Consider the following 12,500-nt stretch of genomic DNA (forward strand, 5'->3'; position numbering starts at 1 on the left):
AATGTTATTTTGAAGATGACTGTACACATTTTCTTCCATTTTTACTGGTCTGACAAGCAAGAACCAGCATCAAAACATACCTTACCAACAAATATGGAAGTCAAAGTGTACCATCAGCTGTCATTTCCAAAATATTTAATTTTATAACACAAAGAAAGAAGCCAATATATAAACCACACGAGGGAGAGTAAATAGTGAGGTAATTTTCGTTTTTTGGGGTGAACTGCCCCTTTTCACGCATGTTAGAATATCCGGTACAAGAACAATACATAAACAATATATGCACAGATAGGATACTCACCACTGGAGGAATTGGCTGTGCCTGTCGCCATCTTGAGAGCTCTTGATCATACAGAGCTTGTTTGGTCTCCTCGCTCAAGACAGACGACTCTCGAGCGTATTTGCACGCGGCAAAATACAGACTCTGGTCTTTAGCGTTCCGGAAACACATCGCGTGATCGAGACTGTTTTGGGCCATGGCTCGACGGTGAAAAACTGAACAATATACTGCTGAAAATGAAATGTCAGATAGTCTGATATGATCAGCTGTGAATTGCTTGCGTTTGCACTGAAAGTTGTCGAACACTGAATGCAGGAATGAAAAATAAGAACAGAACAGAACTTTTTAGAACGCGTTCTAAGGTCGCATAGCAACGCCTCCCAGCCGCGAATATGTTTTGCTTTAAAATCAGAAGCGCGCTTACACATTCATTACAGCAGAGGAGTCCTAATTAAACCAACGAGGGGTGATAATATAGTTCATAAAACATGAAAAAGACTTTTCTGAGTTGGCATTTTCACAATATAAAATAAAAACTCGAGACTGAAGCAAAAATATTATGTTGAATTTTCCAGTCAAAATTTAGGAAGATAAGTATGAATGAAGACTTTAATATTATCTGAGATATGCCCCAGATAGCAGACCTAAATTAAAACAACATCGAATAAATGTTTTTTTACTTCACAAAAGTGTGTGTGTGTGTGTGTATATATATATATTGTTGTTGTTATTATAATAATAATAATAATTATTATTATTATTAACTTACTAATTAATATGCAAGTAGGCTATACAAAATCAAGTAATGACATAATATGAACTTTAAAGTTTAAACAGGCTGAAAAAATCAGCAGAGCAAAGCACATTTGCAATACTTCCTAAATTAGTGCTTTATAATTAATACTTTAAATAGGGGTTTACCTTTAAAACGTTTCTTTAGAACTTTAACTGACCATAAATCCCTAATGATAGAATATCTATAAAAGCCATTCTTCTAATATCCAAAATATTGTGGTCTTCTGAGTGACGGAAGGCAGCATCCTTACTTTTTTATTTTTGAATCAGATATATTGCCTAATGAAAGCCAGCACCGACATTTTATTGCTTTATATTATTTCTGTCGTTTTCATAAAAAGGGGCAAACTAAACATTCATTAAAAAAAAGAAGTTACGTTAGACTTACTGTAAAGCAGCGGTTCCTAACAGGGGGGTCCCGGCCCACAAGGGAGCCTCAGCTAGGGGGGGTGGGTGATTCTTAGCAGTGGATCATGGAGTGGGATCTGGCTGCAGACTCGGTGCAGTGCAATCTGAGCTGCATCCAGTGGTTTTTAATGGCCTAACCTAACCCTACCCCTCACAGTGACGTCACTCGCTCCATTTGAGTGCATTGTGTCTGACATTTCATCGCTGAGGGATGCAATCTCAGCTTGCATCATAAAGGCTGCATCCAGATACTATAGGGATCATGTTGCCTTATTTCATTTTATCCATTAGCTCAGTGGTCCTCAACCACCGGTCTGTGGATCAATTGGTACCGGGCCGCACAAGAATCATTAATTATTTCCGTTTTATTTATTATCTGAGTCTGAACGATTTTTTATTTTGAAAAGTCTTTTATTTTTAAAAAATGACCGTATTCTTACCGTTAACGTTACATCTCTGTCACTTGAGCGCCCAAAATTTAACCCACAAGCAACAAAATGAGTAAGAAACAGACATCTTTGGAAAGTTTCTTTGCTAAGGGGAAAGGACAGTGAAGGACCCGCAAACTGCCAAGGTGTGTGGATTCTGCAGTGCTCTGTAATTTTCTCTATGAATAAAACTTGTTTCAGAGTGACAGCAATGTTTTGTCAGCTTGTCATCCTCTGAGAAAACGGTTGATGGTCGCCTAGCAACCTATGAGACACCAAAACCCCCTACCTTAGCACCCCCCCCCCCGGTCCTCGAAAAATTGTCAGGCGTTGACTGCTCCATGGGGATAAAAAGGTTGAATACTATGGAACAAAATCAATGCCAAAAGTATTGAATTAAAAAGCATGTTGAGTAGCACAAACTGAAAAAAATAATCCACTGAATTAACAAGTGCTAGCATTTTAATGACTTGAATTCCAGGGTTTGTATTTTTAGGTCCTGAAATTTAACAAAGCTGTTTATTTAAGCTGTGACTATTTTAACAAAAATATTTCAAACACATTTTTATACTCATAAATTCTATAATTCATATCCAATTTCCAGATTTCCCTTATAAAATATCCAATACCCTTTTAAAAATACAATGCATAATATTCAAAAGACAATTTTCAGTTCATTTTATTTCAGTTCAAATATTCGCTTTCATAAATTCTGTGGTTCAAATTTAATATTAATTCAGTGTCTTGGACATTATAAGTAATAAAATGAGTATGAGTAACCGAAGCCAGCTGATGATCACGTAAAAGTCGTAGCACAATCTCCATAACCGTCACAACCTCACAATCTGCCCACTGGCCTCTGCCCATCATGGCCTCCTAACCCTCTGCATATCATAATTGGCTTAATCACTCTGTCTCCTCTCCACCAATCAGCTGGTGTGCGTTCTGGCACAAAATGGCTGCCGTCGCAGCATCCAGGTGGATGCTACACAGTGGTGGTGGATGAGGAGATTCCCCCCTATGTGTAAAGTGCTTTGAGTGACCAGAAAAGTGCTATATAAATGTAAGGAATTATTATTAATTATTGTCTATGTGTACGTGTTCAATCAAGTGTATTAAGTGTATGTGTTGTCCTTCGATGGTTGACATTATCTCTTCACAGGTCTTGGATCTGATCAAGTGGTACTGCACAATCTTAGGATGGGCATCCCCAGGTGGAGAGCAAAGAAAATAATTAACATATCTGCTGTTCATAATGAATTTGAACAAGAGATATTAATGTATATGTGAAAATTAAGTGCTATAAATGAGAAGAGGTGCTATATAAACAAACATGGAACACATAAGTGATCTAATCTGGTGCATTAAAACAGGAAGAGTGTGTCCTACAGGTGGTATCACAACACTAATGTAAAAGGTTTTTATATCAGTTGTAATTTCATCGCAGTTTCTTTATAATTTCATTTCAATCCTCGGGCATCCCTCCTTTTTAAAGTTCATTCTTTCCTTCTGTATTTTTTAACAGTATACCATAAGAGAGGAAATACAGGCCTGATGGGTGTCCCTCTATCTGTTCAACACTCAACAGCAAATAATAGTGAAGGATGGACAGTAGGCAGGACATTGAGGTCTGTGACAAAAGATTTTGCGATTTGCCCCACAAGCCTCTGATTATAAAAAAAGAGAGAGAAGTTGCACACACACAACAAACACACACACAGTTCACATCAGGAATTCACAGAAGTAGTTCAGTAAATATTCAGTCTGGATTTTCTCTAAAATTGTTTGTATTAAATCATTTGTAGGCCTAATAAATGACCAAAACGTGGTTGTTACTTGCTCTTTTACTAGTCTCTCTTTATACGGCCAGTTTAGCAAATGTAAGAATTGAACAAGTACACATTCAGTCTGTTAATAAATTAAAGTAAAAGTATTTTTAAAATGACGTTTTAGAATACTTTTTATTATTATATTTTAAAGATTGTTGCAGGGCGGCACAGTGGCTCAATGGTTAGCACTGTCGCCTTACAGCAAGAAGGTCGCTGGTCCAGTTGGTATTCTCTGTTTAGTTTGCATGTTCTCCCTGTGTTCGCGTGGGTTTCCTCTGGGTGCTCCGGTTTCCCCCACAGTACAAAGACGTACGATATAGGTGAATTGGGTGAGCTAAATTGGCCGAAGTTTATGAGTGTGTGTGAATGAGTGTATGGGTGTTTCCCAGTACTGGGTTGTGGCTGGAAGGGCATCCGCAGTGTAAAACATTTGATGAAATAGTTGGCGGTTCATTCTGCTGTGGTGACCCCTGATAAATAAGGAACTAAGCAGAAGGAAAATAAATGAATGATTGTTTCAACGGTCCCCGTGGGATGTTGCAATCACCCCCTAGTGGTCAGTTTCAGCGTTTGACTTTGTTTAATGAAGTTTAAATTCTACAAATATTATTTTATATATGTTACAGCAATATGGGTAACTATCTGAGAGATGTGGGTTGAATATATTAAAGCCTATATATAAATGTCTCTGAGAAACTGAAAGGAAGTGTTGCAACCCCTCACCATTCTCCCCTAAACTACACCACAACAGACGTTTCACAGGGTTTTGCCATGTAATGATTTTTTTTGCCACTAGTGGTCCTCATCTAACTTTTCTTAGACTTCAGTAAATAACGTTATTGAGTTGCAATGTGTCTTGTTTACATGTGTTTATTTAAGTGGACCCATTTCCTTTTTTTTTTTGCTTGGTTATTGTTGATCCTAGCCAGTGGTTGCCATAAGTTTGCCTTAGATTATAATAAGGATTCTTTACTGACATTTTTGATGTTTATTGTCTGCAGCCGAGGCTCGAACCAGCGGCCTTCTTGCTGTGAAGCGACAGCACTACCTACAGCGCCACTGCGTCGCCCAGAATTGTAATTTACATTTTGTAATCAACTCTGAAGGAGAAGTGTCTCACTGTTGGGTTCATTAACCTTCTGTTGCGCGGTTGCTGTCAGTCAACAATATATCGCTTAAACCAGTGTTTCTCAATCCCGTTCCTGGAGGACCACCAGCACTGCATGTTTTGGATGTCTCCTTTGTCTGTCACACCCATTTCTGGTCTTTCAGACTCTGCTAATGAGCTGATGTACTGAATCAGGTGTGTTTGGTTAAGGAGACATGGAACATGTGCAGAGCTGCAGGAACGTGGTTGAGAAACACTGGTTTAAACCCATCTCATGCTTCCACATTGTGAGAGCATCCTCTTATTCGCTGCATCCACACAAATGACTTTACTGACAAAACTAAACCTTTGTTAAATAGTGGTTTTCAAATCTGATTCTCTTAAAAGCATCATAATAGAGCAGCAACAGCTCCGGACACTGACAGTGAATACAGAAAATCTGTTGACATTGTTCCTGTTTACCTCAAAATCAATAATGCTTTGGCGTAATAAATAAAATGTATTGTACAAATGAACACAATTTGAGTCATGAGCTTGCAGTTGGCATGAATAGTGCAGAAAAATAGGGATTTTATAAAGGTTGTGAAGTGCTAATGACAATAATACAGTCAAACAGACGCAGAATTCAGCAAACTGTTAGGACTATGTAAATTCTTTATGTAGCCTATTTAGGGTTGTTAACCCTTACGTACTGTTGGGGGTGTTTTCATCCCCTCTGGGGTAATTTTGGATCCTAATTTGGCCACAAATTCCTCTGTGTTTCACAAATGGAATGATTTTTGGTGACAAATCATTATTTTGACTCATATTTTGGGAAAATGCTTTGGAAATGTTCAAAAATGCAACAGTACACTGGGCAAATTTACTACTCTTTTGTTATGTTTATAGCTGTTTTTGCCCCATTGACTTCTACTATATTGACATTTTTTGATTGCGATGTTGTGACGGCATTTAATTATGCATTCTTGATTGTTGCTGGTTTTTCCTGTATTACATTTACAGTACTACACCATGGCCCATTTCAAGGCAAGCAAGGTAATACATAACTTCAAGAAATAATGCATCACATCTCGTATTTTATCATATTATCATGTAATTATTATTGATTAAAACACAATTATTGATTACAAATCACAAAACCACTGCTGGTCTTCTGGTGGCAGCTCTTTATTGACAGTTTTCATGAGACCGGAAACAAACTTTGGCAAGAATCTCACTGAATCTGTAATAAAAGTACGACTTATTACGTTACAATGTAGTATGTAGCAACTATGTATAAAATATTGTGCAAATAAATGTAAGTAAAACATCAATATTTTCTAAAGTGAATAATAACATTGTGAATACCCAAGTGCAAAGATTTTCATTTTGGATTCTTTTCTTCCACATGACGAGCAGCACTCATGTCTTAACACTGCAATTAATAAAGAAAACACATAATTGTTATGATAGTGTTAATTAAAACATATTTTCTATTTAAATAATATAAATGATGCATGATACTTTAACTTCATAATAATGATTGTACTGAAGTGTTTTTTCATTTCATATTTAATTAAAGATATGTGTATTTCTTCCAGCGCTATACCCTAACCAGGGTGCTCGAGGGTTCATGGGAGTATGCCCAACCAGTCCACGTGTGTTTTGTGGACTTAGAGAAGGCATTTGATCGTGTCCCTCGTGGCATTCTCGTTCGCATTGCTGGCAATAAGTCAGACTTGTTTCCAGTGCATGCTGCCTTTGTCACCAATTCTATGGACAGAATTTCAAAGCGCAGCCTTGGGCTGAGGGGGTCCGGTTTGGGGACCACAGGATTTCATCTCTGTTATTCGCAGACGATGTTGTTCTGTTGGCTTCATCGAACATGGACCTTCAGCATGTACTGGGGCAGTTTGCTGCTGAGTGTGATGCTGCCGGGATGAGAATCAGCACCTCCAAGTCCGAGGCCATGGTGCTCCACTGGAAAAAGGTGGTTTGGCATCTCCAGGTTGAAGGTAAGTCCTTACCCCCAGTGGAGAAGTGCAAGTATCTTGGGGTTTTGTTCACAAGTGAGGGAAGGATGGAGCGTGAGATTGACAGGCGGATTGGTGCAGCAGTATTGCGGTCAATGTACCAGTCTGTTGTGGTAAAGAAGAAGCTGAGCCAAAAGGCAAAGCTCTCAATTTACCGGTCAATCTACGTTCCTACTCTTACCTATGGTCATGAGCTTTGGGTCATGACCGAAAGGACAAGATCTTGGATACAAGTGGCCGAAATGAGTTTCCTTTGAAGAGTGGCAAGGCGCACTCTTATAGATGGGGTGAGGAGCTCTGTCACCTGGAGGAGCTCGGAGTATAGCTGCTGCTCCTCCACATCGAGAGAAGTCAGCGGAGGTGGCTCGGGCATCTGTTTCGGATGCCTCCTGGATGCCAACCTAGGGAGGTGTTCCAGGCATGTCCCACTGGGACGAGCCCTCAGGGAAGACCAAGGACACGCTGGAGGGACTATGTCTCTCGTCTGGTCTGGGAATGCCTCGGGATCCCCCTGGAGGAGCTGGAGGAAGTGTCTAGGGAGAGGGAAGTTTGGGGTTCTCTCCTAAGACTGCTGCCCCTGTGACCCAGCCCTGAGAAAGCAGTTAAAAATGAATGAATGAATGTATTTCTTATATGTTAACAAAGGGCAAAACATTACAATAATTTTCTCTCATATGGTGGCTCTTAATGCTGTATTTCATGACCGACTAGCAATCATAAATAAACCAAAAATACTGAAGCAAAAAATAAATAGAAAAATATCTTTGTTGTCATTAAAAGATTTCTTTATTCACATGTACTTCAGCAGAGTAGCATTTCAAGCCCATTGGTAAAGTTCACAAGCCTCAATCTAGCCATGATTTGATTTGCTTTACTCGTTAATAATGTCAAAAAAAGAAGAAAGAAAAAAACACCATTATACATATTGCATATGAACATGTATACGTTGTGTGTTTCTCCTAATGTAAAGTGTATATAAATACATCAAAACACATGTAAATAAATTACTACATCTAATTCAACGTGTTTTTAAAGTCCCCATAAACCGGAAGCTGCAACTGTTATTTTTTTCATATTGTGACGCAGTTCCTAGAGAAACGGAATATTAAATGACAAAACAGTGAATCACTATTTTATACTAATTGGTTTGATAGATCCTTAATTTATTTATTTTTTTAATTTGATGATTTTGGTAACTTACTGTCTTAATACTTTATGACTTTTTTTAATCTTGACTTTTCTTAGAGTTCTTAGAGCTTTCCCTACAGGTTTAATGCATCTGGTCAAAGTCATATACAATACAATCAAAAAATATGAAGGAATCAGCATTATTGCTGTATTGACATTCATGATATGAAATGTAACAATAAACATATTCATCTAATTCTTCAGCAAGGAAATCGTATTGTTCAGCGAGGCAGATCCACTGGGTTGCATTAATCAATAATATAAACTGGAGAAAAGCTTGGTTGTTGCCTCATAAATACTTTCTTGCTAATAAAACTAAAGAAATCCGCTTTAAAATATAGCATTAAATATATCCGGTTAGCTCATTTATTTCCAAATATGTTGATATTCTGAGTTGTTGTACATTTTGTGTTAAGGATGATGAAACTTTATTACATTTATTTTGTATGTGTGAATTTGTTTAGAAGTTTAGGTTCGACTTGTATTATTATTTAAACAGCCCTCCTACCTTTGCACAATCTTTTAGTTTAAAAGAAATTATTTGTAATTACTCAGAATCTGCACATAAATCTAAAGAATTTATCTTCAACTTTTTTTATTTTGTTTAGAAATGTTTTCATACATAAACAAAAATGCATGGCTTCAATCTCTACTTTTCAACATTTTCTGACTGAAGTTGACTCACTGCTCAAATCTCTCTGTATGTGTAACAACAAAAAATGTATCAGATTTTTGGAAGAACTGTTGTCTGTTGACTCTGATTTGAGTTAGATGGCTTTCCTGTAATGGTCTTAATTATTTTATTTTCATACACTTTTGTACAATTGTAATTTACTTACCCCATTTTTTGTTTTGTTAGTCCTTTTTCTCTCTGCATTTAATGTAACTTGTATTTTTCCTTTCTTATTGATCTCCTGATTGTGGTTGTATATTTTACATTCACGAATAAAAAAAGACAAAACAGTAGCTTGAATTTTTCTACTTTGAGCTGATTGGATGTATTAAAGTAAACATTTCATTCTAAAAGATTGGGAAAAGTAAGGAGAGTTAATAAAACCTAGCTACAGACTCCTCACCATTTCTGTTTGTTGTCAAAACTGACAGTTGGAGCAGTCTGATTAAATATGTTAGCCCCGCCCATTTGATAAGATGCAGATGATTTTATTGAGATTGAGAAGTAGTACCAAGGACATGGAATGTTAGCAGCCTGTTCTTGAAACTAATTTGTAGACGGTGCCTCAAAAAAAACGACGCGTCGCAGCCTTCCAGGGGTACGCATGTACTTTAAAACGCTGAGGTCTATTGTGTTGTGCATTTTTCTCATGATCGAATTTAGCATTTTTACTAGCTGATTAACAAACTTGTTGAACGCGGAAGTCCGAATGTGGGAATATAAAACATTAACGAACTAAGAAAAGCCTCTAAAGCATATATTGAGGTAAATTTGTTTTTATTTTCGCACATTTGGACTTTATTCTTATTATAATTACAGAAAAACATTATTTCTAATGTCTGCGTAGAGTTAATGTGGACTTATATTAGGAGCCAATAATGACAAAGTAATACACTGTTCACAGTCAAAAACTGCTAATATTGTTTTAAAGTAATAATTTCATGTGATTTCAGACAGAATATTCAAAGTACTATGGTGACGTTAAACATATAGTTGGCTTGTCACAAGTTGTCACTGAACAAATGTGCGAATATAGAACAAACTACCGTTACCTCTATGAAAAACATGGGCTAGCTATGTTAGCATACTTGAACCATACTGAACCAGTAGTTACTCGTGGAGACTCTTTTCTTTGCGGAAAAGCTTTTCTTTGCGTTGCTTCGCTTTTTTGTTGACTCATCTATTAGGTGATATTTATTTTACGCTATTGGATTTATGTTAACTGTATGGTATCAATAAGTTTTAATGCTGTTGCTTGACTTGTTTGTGTTTTATTCGGTGTTTTGTTTACTTGTTTTTACCGGTGATTTGTTTCTTGGTTATTGCTAAATATCATTTTTTAGCCATGGCTCTTGGTGTGCACATGTTCGCTCCGGTTTGTCTCATCGAAAATGACGGATTTGGGAAGCTGTGTGTAAAGAAACAGGCAAAAGACATTCTGGACCGGATCAATGAGCCCGTGGTGGTGGTGTCTGTGGTGGGACCCTATTGTACGGGAAAGTCTTACCTTATGAACCGCCTGGCAGGACAACAAACTGGTGAGAGCTACATGATGGACAAAACACTGTATGTAGTCTACTGCTAATAAAAACATAAACAGTAGACTACATGCTGGTATGAAAATGAGGACACAACATGTAAACGATTAAAATATAGATAAATAATATTGTTTAAATATTAACAGTAATTCTCCTTGCTGAGCTTGTAACCTATACTTAAACGTATTAAAAACAGTTGAAAATCATCCTTAAATTTGTTTTTTTTGTTTTAAAAAATACATTTTAATTAACTTTTTTTGTGTGAAGCATAAAGTAAATAATTCCGATGTGACCTAACATAACTGATATAATAAAAACAACAAAACAGAAAATATTATTGATATTCAGAAAAGCTGTATAACCAACTTGCAGGAAATCATTGTGGTTATCTTTAATCTTGAAGGAAATGACATCAAAAAAATATTCTAAAATCTGAAGTGTTTCTTAGTCCCTTTATTCATCAGGCGTCGTCACAGTGGAATGAACCGACAACTTATCCAGCATATGTATTACACAGCTTATGCCATTCCAGCTGCTTCCAGCAACATCCATACACACTCATTAACACACATACACTATGGCCAATTTAGCTTATTCACCTATAGTGGATGTCTTTGGACTGTAGGGGAAACCGGAGCATCCGGAAAAAACCCACGCCGACACGGGGAGAACATGCAAACTCCACACAGAAATGCCAGCTATAACTTTGGATTTTTTAATAAAAATTACATTACAAAAATTATATCAAGTCTTGGTTTTGTTATTGTGATTGTCCTTTTTTCTCAGGTTTTGCTCTCAGAAACACTATTGAGTCAAAGACCAAAGGCATCTGGATGTGGTGTATTCCTCACCCGAAGAAAAAAGGACACACTCTGGTGCTGCTGGATACAGAGGGATTGGGTGACGTGCAGGTGTGTATGAAAATCACAGGGCGGAAGCTACAGCAGCATTATCTCTATATGAACCAAATTCTACCATGTGCTTTGGCGTTCAGTTTCCATGCTTTAATTACAAGGGACAAGGAAATACACTGCGTTTAAAGGGGTTAGTTTACCCAAAAATAAAAATTCTGCCATCATTTACCCTCCCTCTTTCAAACCTATTGAGTTTGTTTCTTCTGTTGAACACAAACAATACATTCTGATGATTTTCTCAAGAAAGCTGAAACCTGTAACCATTGACTTCCATAGTATTTGACTTTCCTACTATGAAAGTCAATGGTTCCAATTTTTAAGCTTTCTTTTAATGTTAATGTTTTTATTTTTCTTTAGTGTTCAACACAATAAAAAACTCAAAGGTTTGAACCCATTTGAGGGTCAATATATAGTGAGTACATTTTTCATTTTTGGGTGAAATATCCCTTTAAACTGATCCTACAGATCAGTTTTAAATTAAATTGATCATTAAGTCACTTTAATTCTCACATTTAATTAATATTTCAGGAGGATGAGAAGGATGACACATGGATCTTCAGTCTGGCTGTCCTTCTCAGCAGTGTTCTGGTGTACAACAGTTTAGGGGTCATTGATAACGAGGCACTGGAAAAGCTGCAGTATCCTTCCCAGATATAAAAGAATATTTATGATAATAAACACAGAACAGCAGCAGTCTTATTCCTCCTGAGCAGTGCTGAATGTAGCTATGTTACAGAGCTGCCGGAGAACATCCGTGTGAAGGCAGAAGGTTATGAAGACGAGGCTGCAGAATTCATGCATGTTTTCCCATCGTTTGTCTGGGCTGTTCGGGACTTTGCTCTGGATTTGAAAATGGGGGACAAATTGATAACGTCAGACGAGTATCTGGAGAGTGCACTGATGCTTAAACAAGGTGAGAAAACATGTTGACATTAAACGCATAAAGGACATACTCAAATACTAACAGGCACAAACACCATCATGGATCATCTATAGTCATTTTGAAGAACATTTCCATCCCATTTTAAAGTATGAATTGCCTCATTTGAATTAGATTACAGTATGTTCTTGTTCTTAAAGCTAGAGTGTACATCTGTTGGATTATTTGAGAAATGTTTCCAAACAAGTTTTCCTAAAAATTACCCCTTTTTTATGTGAACAATGGATTTCATCCTTCAAGCTCAAGTACTGGTGAAAACAGCATTATGACTAGTGCCTGTAAACATACAAATGGTTTACTTGCATATATCCCCGCACATTAAAATAGTATTTTGGCATCAATGATTTTACATACGGCACATTTCAGAGTTTCTACAAGGTATTACAT

At 37.0% G+C, this 12,500-nt stretch overlaps 1 protein-coding gene across 2 annotated transcripts in view; it reads left to right on the top strand.

The window, feature by feature from the left end:
* The first annotated feature begins 9,238 nt into the window (after positions 1 to 9,238).
* The window catches only part of LOC130247095 (guanylate-binding protein 1-like), a 9,320-nt gene continuing 6,058 nt past the window's right edge, over positions 9,239 to 12,500 (top strand). Inside the window, exons 1-5 of one of the 2 annotated variants that reach the window (XM_056480293.1) lie at positions 9,239 to 9,319; positions 10,065 to 10,259; positions 11,046 to 11,170; positions 11,702 to 11,811; positions 11,899 to 12,086. In XM_056480293.1, the coding sequence (XP_056336268.1) occupies positions 10,067 to 10,259; positions 11,046 to 11,170; positions 11,702 to 11,811; positions 11,899 to 12,086 (616 nt within the window). In that variant the 5' untranslated portion in view covers positions 9,239 to 9,319; positions 10,065 to 10,066. The other variant, XM_056480286.1, reaches the window with a different exon arrangement.

Source organism: Danio aesculapii, chromosome 2 (genome assembly GCF_903798145.1).
Source record: "Danio aesculapii chromosome 2, fDanAes4.1, whole genome shotgun sequence".
NCBI classification, from domain to species: Eukaryota; Metazoa; Chordata; class Actinopteri; order Cypriniformes; family Danionidae; genus Danio; species Danio aesculapii.